The sequence below is a fragment of the Halichoerus grypus genome, chromosome 11 (genome assembly GCF_964656455.1).
Source record: "Halichoerus grypus chromosome 11, mHalGry1.hap1.1, whole genome shotgun sequence".
Taxonomy (NCBI): Eukaryota; Metazoa; Chordata; class Mammalia; order Carnivora; family Phocidae; genus Halichoerus; species Halichoerus grypus.
Window position 1 is genome coordinate 8,975,985 of NC_135722.1, and position 16,111 is coordinate 8,992,095.

The 16,111-nt window shown below is 44.4% G+C and overlaps 1 protein-coding gene across 5 annotated transcripts; it reads right to left on the reverse strand.

Annotated features, from left to right (window-relative positions):
- Positions 1-6,322: 6,322 nt before the first annotated feature.
- On the reverse strand, positions 6,323-15,924 carry TTC9C (tetratricopeptide repeat domain 9C). Of its 5 annotated transcripts, XR_013442307.1 has the most exons (5): positions 14,995-15,133; positions 14,468-14,760; positions 10,469-10,651; positions 8,072-8,266; positions 6,323-6,391 (listed from the first exon to the last, which is right to left on the reverse strand). XR_013442307.1 is itself a non-coding variant. In XM_036122206.2 (4 exons), the coding sequence occupies exons 2-4, from the start codon at positions 14,703-14,705 to the stop codon at positions 8,172-8,174; spliced, it is 516 nt and encodes a 171-aa protein (XP_035978099.1). In that variant the 5' UTR covers positions 14,706-14,760; positions 15,188-15,924; the 3' UTR covers positions 6,323-8,171. The 5 variants fall into 5 exon arrangements, 4 of the variants coding, with proteins under 4 accessions (XP_035978099.1, XP_035978097.1, XP_035978101.1 ...); XM_036122206.2 differs by lacking the exon at positions 14,995-15,133 and adding an exon at positions 15,188-15,924 and having other exon boundaries at positions 6,323-8,266; XM_036122204.2 differs by having other exon boundaries at positions 6,323-8,266.
- Between the last annotated feature and the right edge of the window lie 187 nt (positions 15,925-16,111).

Genomic DNA, 16,111 nt, shown 5'->3' on the forward strand with positions numbered 1-16,111 from the left:
TCTCTTTGAACTGGTGTTGGCTGGTTTATTCCACAAATGTGCATGCCTCCTGATTCTTTCATACCTCTCCTGCAGATCTTTTAGGAAGCTGACATCTGTACCTGGGGTAGGGTTCGGGGTCAGGTTGCTTTTGAGGCAGAGGGCAACATGGATTTGGCTTAGGAGAAGTGGACTGATTAGGGAATTGTACTCAGTGATGGTTTATCATTATAGCTGAGCTCCTGTGTCCTGGGCTGTACTGAGGACTTCATAAAAATCCTCAATTCTCAACAACTTTATGAGGTATTAGCACCCCCCCCTCCCCTTTTTCCACAGGCAAGGAAATGTGAGACTCAGAAATCAAGTTAACCTATTCAAGGTCACAGGGCGAGTTAAGGGGCAAGCCAGAATTTGAATCATGGCTTCAAACACCATGCCCACTGTGCTGGGTTAGAACATTGTTGAGGAGAGTTAACTAAGAACCAGAAGTTTTCTCTTTCGTCCTTGTGAGGGTTTGGCTTTGCTCCCTTCCCCTTCGCCTCTACTTCCAGTGTAGAAAGTCTTTGGCTGACTCTTTCAATAACAGACACTGTATCGATGACTTGAAATTTTTGCCTGTGTGTCCTAATAGGAATTGAGGTCTCCAAAGAAGAGGAACCCAAACGCAGAAAACATGAAACTCCGGGGTGGTGGGTTGGTGGGGGAGGGGAAGGGCCTGTGGTATGGAAAAGATGGGTGCTTGGGAAAAACTAAAGCGAGGAACTCCAGATGAGAGAATCTTATAGTTCCTCTAGTCCAACTCCCTCACCTGAAAAGCATGAGGACAGCCTCGAGAAGTCAGATTACTCCGTTGTAGTCACCCAGATGGTTACTGGCAGTACATACAGCAGAGAAATGGGAGTCTCGGGTGTTGAGGCGGCTTCTGGGAGCTCTGGGAATGTAACAGAAGGGGCCTGCCCTTCTGTTCTCTGTGTGAACAGTGGTGCCATAGGGTAAGAGGGCTCCCGAAAAACCCTTCTCAATTCTGCACATAAGGAACCGAGTGCAAAAAAGGCAGGAAGGAAAATTTAGGAAAAGATGAAAATGAGTCAATTTTCTGAATTTTCTTTCTCTCTTTTTGGATTTGTCTGTCCTATTCAGAACCGTGAGCTCTTGCCAGCAAGCTACTCTTTCTGAGTTAGAGGAAGGAGGACCGAACATCAGAGGTTTGGCCAAAGGAAGCTCCTTATCTGGAGCATTGAGGGAAGCAAACCATTGATGCTTAACATTTTCACAGCTGAATGAATTATATGCCTTTCACTTTCCTTGTGTTGGAATAACCTTTTAGTTTGTCTTTCAAATGGCTAATTTTATTTGTGCAAATATATATTTCTACCTTAACTCCTTGGCGTCAGTAACAAGGCAAGATTTACATACACAAGATAAGTTATTCTAGCTGAGTGGTGCACCTTTTCCAAAGTCTTTCCTAGAGTAAATATCAAAGCAAAATGCCTAAAAACAATCAGTTGCCTTTAAAAGGGTAAATTTTGGGCACCTGGGTGGCTCAGTCAGTTAAGCATCTGCCTTCGGCTCAGGTCATGATGCCAGGGTCCTGAGATCGAGCCCTCCTTCGGGCTCCCCGCTCAGTGGGAAGTCGGCTTCTCCCTCTGCCCCTCTCCTTGTGTTCTTGTGCGCACGCTCTCTCAAATAAAATTTTTAAATAAAAGGGTAAATTTTACGGTATGTGAATTACATAAAAATTATATATATGGAAAGGAGAGAGACAAGGAGAAAAAATAAAATCAGTTGCCTCAGAACATCAATTCCTAAAAGCAAGACATAACATCGGTGTCTACAGGCATATAGAATGTATACAATTTCTCTAGACAGTCTGGAAAACACAGTAACCACTGTTAAAGTTTTGGCCATGCATAATACCTAACTAAAGAGGATCTGTTGCTTGGTGAGATTCTCCTCCAGAGCAAGCATTTGCTTTCAGTTCCCAGCATGAGATGCAGTTTTCCTTGGAGGTGGCAATTAGAAATCTGCAAGATGTTTAAAGCAGCACAGTAGCCAACACAAAAGGCCACGGCTGTCTCCCTGTATCTGCCGGACGCCAGGAACAGTCTCTACCAGTCTGTAGAGGTGCGATCAGTAGAGAATTTTCTCGTTTCCGCTACTCTCAATGGTCTCAGCCATGGATTCAAGGAACCACAGGTGAGCTCATCTAACCTCTAGTCCAACACTGGATCCTCCTTTTGCCAGTGTGAAGCCCCTGCTTGAAAAAGAACTTGGGGCACATGGCTGACTCGGTGGAGCTTGCAACTCGACCTCAGGGTCATGAGTTCAAGCCCCATATTGGGTATAGAGATTACTTAAATAATCATTATAAAAAAATAACTCATTATCCCCAAAGGAACCTAGTCTATCGTCGGACAGTCTTAATTGTTGGATAATGCTGCCTTTTACTGAGCCAAAATCAGCCTCCTTTTATGAGGGTCAGGGTCAGGCTCCAGCCTACTAAGAGTTTCACCCTGAAAAGTTATTTGTTTTTGAGCTATAAGCTGATTTAGTTTTCAGACAACCACCTTTTACTCTCCAGCTTTAGAGATATAATTCTTTTGAGATTTTTATTTTTTTATTTTTTTATTTTTTTATTTATTTATTTTTTTTTTAAGATTTTATTTGCAAGAGAGAGAATGAGAGACAGAGAGCACGAGAGGGAGGAGGGTCAGAGGGAGAAGCAGACTCCCCGCTGAGCAGGGAGCCCGATGTGGGACTCGATCCCGGGACTCCAGGATCATGACCCGAGCCGAAGGCAGTCGCTTAACCAACTGAGCCACCCAGGCGCCCCAATTCTTTTGAGATTTTTAATTTTAAGTAATCTCCACACTCAGCGTGGGGTTCAAACTTACAACCCCAAGATCAAGAGCTGCACGCTGTACCAACTGAGCCAGCCAGGTGCTCCTAGAGATATAATTCTACTTTAGGATTCCAATTCTTTTCTTTCTTTTCTCTATTTTCTGGATTTCAATTCTTCTCTTAACTGGCCATTCTGTAAGTGTATGACTTCATTTGCTGCCTATTTTGCCTCTTCGATCACCAGACATTTGGCCAAGCTTGACTTCACCAAAGTCACCATTTCAGTCCTTTGCATTCATTTCCATTTTATTTATTTTTGTTTTGCTTTAGAGAAGAGTGTATGCACGTGTGCGCAAGGCTGGGGATGGGATGTGGGCGGGGGGGAGGGGCAGAGGGAGAGGGAGAATCTCAAGCAGGTTCCACATCCAGTGCAAAGTCCAACGTGGGGCTCCATCTCAGGACCCCGAGATCATGACCTGAGCCAAAATCAAGAGTTGGATGCTAAACCGACCAAACCACCCAGGCGTCCCAACTATTTATTTTTTAAAGTAATCTCTACGCCCAACATGGAGCTCAAACTCACAACAGAGATCAAGAGTTGTGTGCTCGAATGACTGAGCCACCCAGGTGCCCCTGAATTTCAATTTTAATGTCGCCAAAGCCAATGTTTCCAAAGATGATTTACCTGGACATATACTAATACTATTTTTATTGTAAAATATATTTACTTTTATGGATTTTTGTTTTGTTTTGGCAAATAATATGAAGTGTTCCAAAGTCCCCTCCCCAATTATCAGTAAGCAATTTCGGTATGCACCTCTAAAAGAACTTTTTTTTTAAGATTATTTATTTATTTATTTGACACAAAGAGAGAGCACAAACGGGGGGTGCAGCAGGCAGGCAGAGGCAGAGGGAGAAGCGGACTTTCCTCTGAGCAGAGAGTCCAGTGTGGAACTCAATCCCAGGACCCCAGGATCATGACCTGAGCCCAAGGCAGATGCTTAACCAACTGAGCCACCCAGGTGCCCCTAAAGATTTTATTTATTTATTTGACAGAGAGACACAGCGAGAGAGAGAGCACAAGCAGGGGGAGTGGGAGAGGGAGAAGCAGGCTTCCCGCGGAGCAGGGAGCCCGATTCGGGGCTCCATCCCAGGACTGAGGTCATGACCTGAGCCAAAGGCAGACGCTTAACGACTGAGTCACTCAGGCGCCCCTGAATATTTTATTTTTAAGTAATCTCTACACCCAGCATGGGGCTTGAGCCCACAACCTTGAGATCTAGAGTCATACTCTCCCCTGACCAGCCAGCCAGACATCCTTTCCTCATAAACTTTCAGTTGTTTTGGGGTGCTTTTTTTTTTTTTTTTAAGATTTTATTTATTTGACAGAGAGAGCCAGTGAGCGAGCGCAAGCAGGGAGAGCAGCAGGCAGAGGGAGAGTGAGAAGCAGGCTCCCCGCTGAGCAAGGCTCGATCCCAGGACCCCGGGATCATGAACCAAGCCGAAGGCAGATGCTTAACCGACTGAGCCACCCAGGCGCCCCAGGTTTTTTGCTTTTTTTAAAGATTTCATTTATTTATTTGAGAGAGAGAGAGCACGCTCGCACAAGCAGGGGGAGGGGCATAGGGAGAGGGAGAAGCAGGCTTCCCCCGAGCAGGGAGCCAGACATGGGACTCAATCCCAGGACCCTGAGATCATGACCTGAGCTGAAGTCAGAGGCTTAACCGACCCAGGTGCCCTTCAGTTGTTTTGTTTTCAAATCAGAATCCAAAGCAGAGTCACATTTATTTGGTTGATGTGTCTTAAGCCTCTTTTAATCTGTAAGTTCCTCTCTCCTTTCCCTGCAATTTTTTTTTTTTTTTAAGATTTTTATTTATTGGGGCGCCTGGGTGGCTCAGTCGTTAAGCGTCTGCCTTCGGCTCAGGTCATGATCTCAGGGTCCTAGGATCGAGTCCCACATCGGGCTCCCTGCTCGGCAGGAAGCCTGCTTCTCCCTCTCCCATTCCCCCTGCTTGTGTTCTTGCTCTCGCTGTCTCTCTCTCTGTCAAATAAATAAATAAAATCTTTAAAAAAAAAAAAAAAAAAAAAAAAAAAAAAAAGATTTTTATTTATTTGACAGGGAGATAGTGAGAGAGGGAACACAAGCAGGGGGAGTGGGAAAGGGAGAAGCAGGCTTCCCGATGAGCAGGGAGCCCGATGCGGGGCTCAATCCCAGGACCTTGGGATCATGACCTGAGCCGAAGGCAGACACTTAATGACTGAACCACCCAGGTGCCCACCTGCAATTTTTTTTTTTTTAGGATTTTATTTATTTTTGATAGAGAGCAGCGGGGGGGTGGGGGGTCGGCAGAGGCAGAGGGAGAGAGCGAGAGAATCTCAAGCAGGCTCCCCGCTGAGTGCAGAGCCTGACTTGGGGCTCGATCCCACAACACTGAGATCATGACCTGAGCTGAAATCAAGAGTCAGATGCTTAACTGACTAAGCCACCCATGCACCCCTCTTGTAATTTATTTATTGAAGAAATTGGGTTATTTGTCTTACAGTTTCACAGTTTGGAGTTTGTGGATTATATCCCCAGAGTATCATTTAACATGTTCCTCTGTCCAAAAGTTCCTTTGAAAATGTGTATATATATATATATATATTTTTTTTTTTTTTTTAAGATTTTATTTATTTATTTGACAGAGACAGACACAGTGAGAGAGGGAACACAAGCAGTGGGAGTGAGAGAGAGAGAAGCAGGCTTCCCGCCGAGCAGGGAGCCCGATGTGGGGCTCGATCCCAGGACCCTGGGATCATGACCTGAGCTGAAGGCAGACGCTTAACGACTGAGCCACCCAGGCGCCCCTATATATATATATTTTTAAGATTTTATTTATTTGACAGAGACACAGCGAGAGAGGGAACACAAGCAGGGGGAGTGGGAGAGGGAGAAGCAGGCTTCCCGCCAAGCAGGGAGCCCGATGTGGGGCTCGATCCCAGGACTCTGGGACCATGACCTGAGCCGAAGGCAGACGCCCAACGACTGAGCCACCCAGGCGCCCCGAAAATGTATATTTAAATAAAATATTGAAAATAATAGTATAGATAGTATGTGGTTTTGGCAAAATTGTAAAGGTAGTGGGTATGAGTTCAGAAGACACTGACTAGTCTAAACTGTCCCTTATGTGCCCAAGTATGGACCTTCACATCCACAATACTTTCTCTTCAATCAAACCCTGAAATTCTGCATGGAATCCATTAAGGACTGGTAAAGTGAGCTGCCCCCCACTCCACGAACTTCTGAGTACAGAGATTTAGGTGCTCTCTGGCTGATTCCTTCAGGATGTGGGCTGGCTGGACCTCCTCTAGACCCATATCTGACTGCCTATCTTTGAAAAATTTCTTGTTCATTAACATCTCCATTAGAAGTTGGCCTTCAGAATAAAGACTGAAATGTAAGCCCGACTACTTTGTCTCTTAGCAGTGCTAATAAAGGAATTAGTGCAATAAATTTCTAAAATACGTTTTTAAATACCAGTTTTATTTTTTCCCTCATTGACGCAGAAGATAGCTTAGTGTGACATCAAGTCTTTGGAAGGAAAAAAAAAAAAGAAAAAAGAAGATCAGAAAGCAAAACTTGCCCAAAGCAAACATGCAACCATGACATAATTTTGCCAACAACCTAGGCTTAGAAACTTATGCATCTTGGGAAAGGAGCAAAATATTCTATTTCTGTTAGTTCTGTCCTTTGACTTACAAGATGATTTGGTAGGAAACCTTGTTGTTGTAAGTCCTGTTATTTAAGGATATGGGGAGACACAAAGAGGAGCCTGGCTCTTTGGGGGGTGGGCATTACTGATGAAGGCAGAGGAATTCATGCATACTTGGCAAGACTAAGGGTTTTGGGGTGGTTGTTGTTCTTTCTGAAATCTGTCCTTACAGTGGCCAGTAACACATGCTTACTACCTCCACTCATAAAGGTCGAGACAGTGCTACATGATCTCATCTACTCTGTAGAACTCAAACACTGTGGACATTATTCACAAGTACACAGAATGACAAAGGAGCTCATGGTTGATGGAGTCTCCTGTTGAGACATGACTGCATCAGATCTGCAGCCTGCACTGACGAAGCTTCTAGAAAGTTCCATGGGTGCTTCAGCACTAGGGAAGGAGGACCCTTCCTCATTATTTCCCTCCTCTGTAAGGAACTGAGCTCTTGCAAAATATAAGGTGACAAGTAAAGAATATATTTATGTTTTTATCCTGCTCTTTCATGGTACTGTTTCAAGACGTCGTGGCAATCTGTTTTTCCTATTTTTTTTTTTTAGAGAAATAAGCATACTATAGATATGCACCTATTAAAAATTAAAATGTTTACTTGGGTTTTTTGTTTTGTTTTTTGGTACGAGGGTTGAAGAATTATTAAATACTTAAATGCTTGACTCAAGGTTTTAAGAAAGAAGAGTTTAATGAAAAAATAAGTAAGTATATTATATGAATGCTTTGAGTATGAACAATAGCAGGGACTAGAAATTATCACCAGAAAAAAAAGAAACCAGATACTTTTGTGGGGGGGACAAAGAATCTGAATGTACATGGAATATTAAGAATAAGGAATTGATTTAATCAGAATGGTTAATTTCATTTTTTTTTTTAAAGATTTTATCCATTTATTTGACAGAGGGAGAGATAACGAGAGCAGGAACGCAAGCAAGGGGAGCGGGAGAGGGAGACACAGGCTTCCCACGGAGCAGGGAGCCCGATGCGGGGCTCGATCTCAGGACCCTGGGATCATGACTTGAGCCGAAGGCAGACACCTAATGACTGAGCCACCCAGGCACCCCCAAAATGGTTAATTTCAAATCTTTCCTTTTTAAGTCATGTGGGTCCAATTTATAATTGTCTGTTTTCACACAATAATATATCTCCCAGTTTGTGGCCTGTGTGACTTTGGCTTTGGGCATCTGAGGAAACAGAAAAAACTCTTTTGTCATTCTTTCATCCTTTACTAGCCTTCTCCTCTGTATATGGATACATATAACATCTATCATTAAAATCTATCCCATAGAGAGGATTAATTGCACCTATAGCTGATTGTATTTCTCAAGGCAAATATCCGCAAGAATATCATGTATGGAAAGCTATACAAATACATAGATGGATAGACCAAAAAAAAAAAAAAAAAAAAAAAACAGAACCACCAAAAGACAGAGACTGCATAAGTGCCCAAGAGTTTGTGCAGGGATAGAAACAAAACCGAAATCCACCTGGGTCAGAGGTATGGGGTTAATTTCTCTTGCTGAGGCTCAGGTTTCCCCTCTGGTCTTTAACTTTCAAGTTCAAGTGGAGGAGCATCTTTCTTCTTTGTTAACCAAACATGCCCAGGTACAGCTGTCTCTCTTTCTGATGGTAGCTACTGAGTTCTGACTGTGTTAGCTGGAGATACCGCCGGATACTGGCGTCTTAGAATAGGGCAGAGAAGGCGATTAGAGACAGTTAGAACACGATCACACCTCGAGGCAGGAAAGGACTGTTCACACAGTTCCTCCTTTTTTTTTTTACAATTTTTTCTACTTTTATAGAGTCAGATATTTCCTTTTTAGCCATGGCCAAAATTTATAAACAAGCCCTTTAAAATGTTCAAAGCAAACATATTGGTTATAAATACTTAGGGAAAATACCAAGTTACTGTTACTGGCTTCTGCAAGCGAGCATTTTTACCCCCACTTTAGGGATGAGGTTATTTTACAAAAATAGGTCAGAGATAACCCCAAATGACATTCTGAATAAAGGATATAAACCAGCACTATTATTTCAAATCAAGATTCCAGTCTTTCAAAGGACTTACTATAGAAAGTAGGTTTGAGGAGGACCGGATTTCTGAATCTGGAAAGAATCATTTGGGTTTACTTAGTATTATGCTGGAACAAAATTTTTTTTTTTTTTGGAGGGGGTGTGTGTGTGTGTGTTTAAGTATCAGAATAAACATATTCTCTGGGAGAATAAGTTTGTTCCGATCTACAAAGTATGCAGAGTATTTTTTACTCTCTAGAGCCCAGGAATCTTCCTCTGAAGAAACACACATAGGGGCGCCTGGGTGGCTCAGTCGTTAAGCACCTGCCATCTCAGGGTCCTGGGATCGAGCCTCACATTGGGCTCCCTGCTCCGCGGGAAGCCTGCTTCTCCCTCTCCCACTCCCCCTGCTTGTGTTCCCCCTCTCGCTGTCTCTCTCTCAAATAAAATCTTAAAAAAAAAAAAAAAAGGAAACATACATAAAGGTGGGTGTAGGACTTCAGCTGCTAATTTAGCCCTTCTTTGATGAGGCTTCTTCTCTACCTTTAGTTGTGGAGTTTGTTCTGCCAGTCTTCAGGTTGATTTCTGGGGTATTTAGGATGATTTGATAGGTATCTAGTTGGATTTGTGGGACAAGGGGAGCCTAGGGTCTCCCTACTCCACTGCCATCTCCCCCTCCACATACTTCTGTTTTTAAAAATCTTTCTAAGATCTGAATATATCATAACTATTCTTTGCAATAGTAAATCTCATTCATTAATACCACTGTGAATTTTTAAAAAATCTCTGTACAGGAAGAAAAATCTCTGTACAATCAGGGCTGGCTGGTTGTTAATTTGATAATGAAAAAGAGTTTCAAGAAATAAGAGTTTCAAGATAATGAAAAAGAGTTTCAAGAAAACCTGTCACAACTATAGAGACTAAAGATATGATCCATGGCTGGCAGTTCATCTATGTACTTGAAGGTAAGAAACATGAACAAATGCCTCATGTTTTAGGTCTTTATTAATTCACACTGGCTTTCTCATTCATTTATTCTATTATTATTATATCTTATATTTAGATTTTATTTTTAAGTAATCTCTACACCCAACATGGGGCTCGAACTTACAACCCCAAGATCAAGAGTCACACGCTCTACCAACTGAGCCAGCCAGGCGCCCCACCCGCCCCATTCATTAGAGAGTTTTTGCTGCATTGTTCTTTGGGGACCCTCTGCTTCTAGCATCTCATAGCTGCTCTAAGCCAGAATGCAAAATGGCGACAATTTTCAGTGCTAAACCACGAACACAGGAACGAGTCTATAATCCACTTCACAATATCCTTGCCTTGGAAACAAAGAACCAAGTCTCAAATTCTCTCTCAGTAGGGCTGCCCTTTTTCTAGGTCATACCTAGGCCTAGCTGAGCTAAAGGATAAAATGATAGCTCAAGCAAAGGCCAGACCCAGTGGGGGAGCTGCCAGAAATAAGGATCATCAAGTATATTCACTGGAATCTAGATACTATTTCAGTTACAGTCTCGGACCTGAAACTTGAAAAACAATGCTTTAAAACCTCTCTCACTGGGGGGGATGGAGGGGAGATTATATATATGCCTGTTGAAGCATAACTACTTCTGGAGGGTATACAATACTGCTTTCCTGTGGAGGCAAGAATACAAGGATAGAAGAAGGCCAGTTTATCAAATACCTCTTTATACTTTTTGAATTTTGAGCTCTGTGAATATATTATTGTCGATTCAAAAACATTCAATAAATTGAAAAAGTAAAATAAAATACTCCCTCTCCCCCCCCCCCCGCCCCCCTGACAGAAAGCACCTCTGCAGGACAGTTTTGTTTGTTCTTACCACTTCCACCCCCTTCTCTCTCACCTTTTGGCTGCCTACTGACAGCAGCCAGGAGATGGTGCTGAGCCTGGTCGTAGTCCTGCAGATGGAAAAAGGCCACTCCAGCCCGGTACAAGGCCTTGGCATTATCAGGTTGTCGTTCCAGGACTTTCTGACTGTATTCTTTCACTCGTTCGTAGTTCACTGGCTCCATCTGAAGGAGACAGGCTAATAGGCCAAATGAAAGGAAAGACAGAAGAGGGAGGAGGGGCTTATTACACTTAGTTCCACGGGCCAGTTGGAGGCAGCACCAGAGGACAATACCAACAGTATTCACTCATCTAATGCATCTAAGTGTCTACCATGCGTCAGACATTCTTCTAGGCACTGGGGCTGCAACAGCGAACAGAAGCTTTACGTACCTTGTAAGTGACCTTAATAGCTACCGAATGCTTACTATGTGCCTAGTGCTGGGTTAAGTCCAGCTATAAAACTGATAGGAACATACATTAAAATGAATTTAAAATTCTTCACTGTTTCTCTTCTACACCAGGCTCTCCATCTTGAATCCCCATTTAACCACAATTATTGTACTGCAGTTTTAAAATAAAATATTTTATTTATTTGAAAGACAGAGAGAGGGGCGCCTGGGTGGCTCAGTTAGTTAAGCGTCTGCCTTGGACTCAGGTCATGATCCCGGGGTCCTGGGATCGAGCCCCACATTAGCTCCTTGCTCTGCCAGGGGCCTGCTTCTCCCTCTCCCTCTGCCACTCCCCCTGCTTGTGCCCTCCTGCTCTCTATCAAAGAAAGAGAGAGAGAGAGAGCGCGCACACGTACACGAGCAGGAGGATGGGCAGAGGGAGAGGGAGTCAAACATACTCTCCGCTGAGCAGGGCGCCTAAGGGAGGGCTCAATCCCAGGACCCTGAGATCATGACCTGAGCCGAAGCCAGAGGCTTAACCAACTGAGCCACCCAGGTGCCCCTGTACTGCAGCTTTATAAACAACAATGGTTGCCATCAATTATGTGAGAAAATAGCAAGCACTGTGGTTGATAAAACATTATCTCGTTTAGGGATGCCCAAGTGGCTCAGTGTGTTAAGCACCTGCCTTCGGCTCAGGTCATGATCCCAGGGTCCTGGGATTGAGCCCCTCGTTGGGCTCCCTGCTCAGCAGGGAGTCTGCTTCTCCCTCTGCCTGCCTTTCTCTATCCCTCTCACCCTCTCTAACAAATAAATAAAATCTTTAAAAAACAAAACAAAACATAATCTCGTTTAATCTTCTCATCCACTCTATGAAATTGGTGTTACTCTCTCCATGTATTGGACCAAGAAATCAAGGCTCAGAGAGATAAAGTAACTTGTCCAAGATCCCACAGCTTCTAGGTGGAATATGAAATTTGAACCAAGGACTCTCTAATTCCCAAACCATCATTCTTGATAATATATTACTTCACTATTACCTTGGATTATATAAGGGGACTTGGAAATACAAATCTGTTTAGGAGGCAATGTTCAGCCTTTCTATAATTAAGAAGGGAAATGTGCTCCCTATTTCATGACTGTAGGAATTAAACATAGTATTATTCAATCATGGTGTTGAGAAGAAAAGAGAATCAGGGCTTCTGAGGACATTAAAGGGCCCAGGCTTACATCTGCATCCCTTCTACAATATCTCCATCAAGTGGTCATATGGCTTGTATTTAACTAATCCATCACTGTAGCTTCATTCATTACTTGACAACTGGTTATGCAGCACTGACCATATGCTAGGCAGAGCCAGGAGCAGCAGGGAAGAGGAACCAGACAGACATCTTTCTTTTCTTTTCTTTTTTTTTTTTTAAAGATTTTATTTATTCATAAGAGACAGAGAGAGAGAGAGGCAGAGGGAGAAGCAGGCTCCCCGCTGAGCAGGGAGCCCGATGCGGAACTCGATCCCAGGACCCTGGGATCACGACCTGAGCCGAAGGCAGACGCTTAACCATCTGAGCCACCCAGGCGCCCCAGACAGACATCTTGATGAGTAAACACCACTTGCATCCTAGCCCCCAAGTAGGAAGAGTAGACAATAAACAAATGAATTTTTAGAAGTGTTTTGAGGAAAACAGAACTATTATAGGAATACAGTGAATGAGGTCGGAGTGATGCTTGATTATACAAGGCCTCTCGAAGAAAGTAACTTTTGAACCAAGCTCTGAATGACCAGGGTCACTCAAGGGACAGGGCATTCCAGCCGAGAGAGAAGAAATCCTACAAAGCTAGAAGGTAGAAATAAATGTGCTTTGCAAATTCAGTGTATGGAGGAGCCAGACCATGTCAGGCCTACAGGTGAGCATCAGAGTTGGGGTTTTTTCCTAAGTGTAATGAGATACCACTGGAGGATTTTCAGCAGTGACACGATCTCATTTTCTTATCTACAAAATGGGAATAATCACAAGTAGCTGGCAGAATTTTTATGAAGATGAGAAATATTGTAAATAAACGGGCCCACGTTACAGGCATTCAATGAGTGAAAATGGTTAACTGAGTAAGTCTTTATGGAGCATCTCCCAAGCACCTCCAAGCAGAGGCTCTATGGATGGCTAAGCCATACTCTTTGCCATCAGGTCCACCTACAAAGTGAAGATATTGGCTGGCCACCCTCTTGTGGCACTCACTGTCCCCATTCTCTGCTTTATTCCTTTCCCCAGCACTTAACGTCATCTCATATATTATGTATGTTACCTTTGTTAATTGTCCATCTCCTTATTTGAATTTATGTTCCATGAGAGCAGCTCTTTTTATCTGTCTCATTATCCTCCCATGTCCTTAGTACCAAATAAATGTTGAATTGAATGACTTGAAACATTAGCTACTATAATTACTATTGTCGGTACTTGAGTCTAAGAGTAGTGCTGGACACACACTATAACAAAGCTAGATTTTCACCAAATCATAGGTGAAAACTATTGTAGTAAAAAAATCACTTTTAAATAACCATCACGAAGTATAAAAACCAATCCTAATAATTTCCATGGCCTCAGCTGGGACCATTTAGAATGCTTTAACATATTTCAAAATAATTTCATTAGCTCTATGATTATTTGTCCGCCATAGAACAGACCTAAGCAGTCTACTTTCTTTTCGCAGGTTAATCTTAGTGATACTAACTCTGGCATGTCTCTTCATCCAAGGCCATATGGAGATGGATGACACTAGTTATCCAAGAGTTGATTTTTTTTTTTTTTTTAAGATTCAGAGAGAGCGAGCGAGCACATAAGTAGGCAAAGGGAGAGGGAGAAGCAGGCTCCCCGCTGAGCAGAGAGAGCCCAACGCAGGGCTTGATCCCAGGACCCTGGGATCACAACTTGAGCCTAAGGCAGATGCCCAATCGACTGAGCCACCCAGGTGACCCGCTGATTTTTTTTAAAGATTTTATCTATTTATTTATTTGAGAGAGAGAATGAGTGACGGGAGGGACAGAGGGAGAAGTAGACTTCCAGCTGAGCAGGGAGTCGGGACTCCAGCTCAATCCCAGGCCCCTGGGATCAAGACCTGAGCTGAAGGCAGATGCTTAACAGACTGAGCCACCCAGGCGCCCCTAAGAGCTGACTTAAAGGAAGAAGGAAAACGAGGAAAAGTTGTCCAAAACATCTAATAATGACTGACACCACCAGCTAAAGCAAGTGCTTTCTTTCCTACATTAAAGAAACAATGCCATAAACGTAAGTTCAGTGTTTTCTCCAGAGCGTGCAAAATTCCCTAAATCTATCAGCATCACCTGGGAGTTTGTTAGAAACACAAATTGGTAGTTCTCCCCCCTCCACAACTCAGACCCACTAAATTGGAATCTCTCGAGGGTGGGGCTCAGTTAACAAACTCTCCAAGTGAAGTTTGAGAAGCACGGCCCTGTAGAAACTCATTTAGAGCCCTAGAGACTGGAAATACATTTCAATTCATGGCAGAATAATTACATGACAGAAGAGCACGCCCGTGTTTTTCCCAATGTTCACAGATTTCCACGTGCCTGCCTTGAGATTCTACCCGCCCTTCAGCCCTGTTCTTACCAGCTAGATTGTTGTAGCAGTCTGTCTGGGTGGTGTGCAGTATGTTCTCCTGTTCAGGTGTAAGGGCCGGGCCCTGAGGTCCTAGATTAGGTATCGGGGAGGGCAGACTTGGATCCAGACCCCGCAGCTGAAGCAGAGCTCGATGGTACCTACTTACAGCATCTCGGTACTTCCCTTCTCGGTAACGCTGGTTCCCTTTCTCCTTGTACAGCTGAGCCTCCTGCAGGCGCTTCTCCATAACTCTGCCGCCCAGAGCTCTTGCGGAATTGGGAAGTGAAAGAGCAATTGAAGGTCTGGAGATAAGAGCAAAATAACTGATTTAGGTAGCCGATTTAAGAATGCACGAAATTACCCTTCTCCAGGACGCCCCCCAGAGAATAAGTTTCTTATTTCTTCTACAGCCCCTTCCTCTCTTCTCTGCAGTATTTTTCAATCTCTAGAAGTACAGGACTAATCAGGGAGAGGATGTGGGAATAGTAAAGCCAAGGATTAAGTGATTTCTTAAAGAGACTGCGGGGTGAACACACCTTCCCCCAAAATCAAAGGCCGTACTAAGGAACTGTGGCAGGCGTGGGAATGCCGGCGGATTTTGCTTCCTCCTTTCTTTTGGACACACCTCCCTGACCCGGAAGTGGAAGGGAATAGGCGGGGACAACTGCTAAAAGAGGTCTACAGGGCTTGCCTCCACCCTTGCTCTTTATTTGCACGTATTCAACAAACATTTGTTTATGTCTGTGTCAGAAGCTGGGAACCAAGCTGAATGCGTTCCGTGCACCCAAAGCACAGGCATAAACTGACGCGGCAGCAGAGCAGCTCAGCTGCAAGTCCATCAAGCCCCACGGCCAACCGCTCGCCCTCTGCAAATGCCCAAGCACGGAAGTCTCCTCCTCGGCTTCGGTTTACGGGCGGAAGCACCTGAAACACCTAAAGCACCGACGCCAGAGTCCCGACAGTTTGGAGTCTAAAGGGTCGCGCGCATTGCGCCACGCCGCCCAATCAAAGGCGGCCTCGAAAAAGTAATCCCGCAGAAACGACCCCGCCTCTCCAGGCCCTCTGCGGATCAACCCGGAAAAAAAAAACTCCCGGCAGCTTCGCCAATTGGAAGAATCCGGACGATCACGCATGACCAATCAGAATTGCAGATGTCGATTCAAGTTGGCCAATAAGAAAGCTAAAAGGCGAGGTCCCGCCGTCTGTTGCTGGGTAGAGAAGTTGAAGGATTGCGAGAAGAGGGCCAGGGAATCACTGTATATTCCTTGGTTTGGGGAAGCCCTTTGTGTACTAAGCAGAAGGACAATTGCTAGTAGGCTTTCAAGTTGCAACAGCTTCCCTCCTGGCTTTTTTTTTTTCCTCTCAAGAAGCTGCTGCACATATAGGTAGTAGGGAAGGAAAACTAGCAAGCAAGCCCTAAAACGACAGCGCGATCGGAAGCCACACGGGAGTAAGGGTGGTGACGGGGTGGGAGGGGCGTGTGGGAAGGGAGCTCCCGGCGGCTGCGCAGAGCCCGCGGTTGGAAGTACGGGAAGGCGGGCGCGCACACCCCTCCGTGCTACGAGGCACTTGAACCGTAGCCAGTCTTCCCCGTCTCCGGCTCCGGTGCGGCTGCGCGGTGAAACTACTGGCGGCGATTGGCCCAGGGGTGAG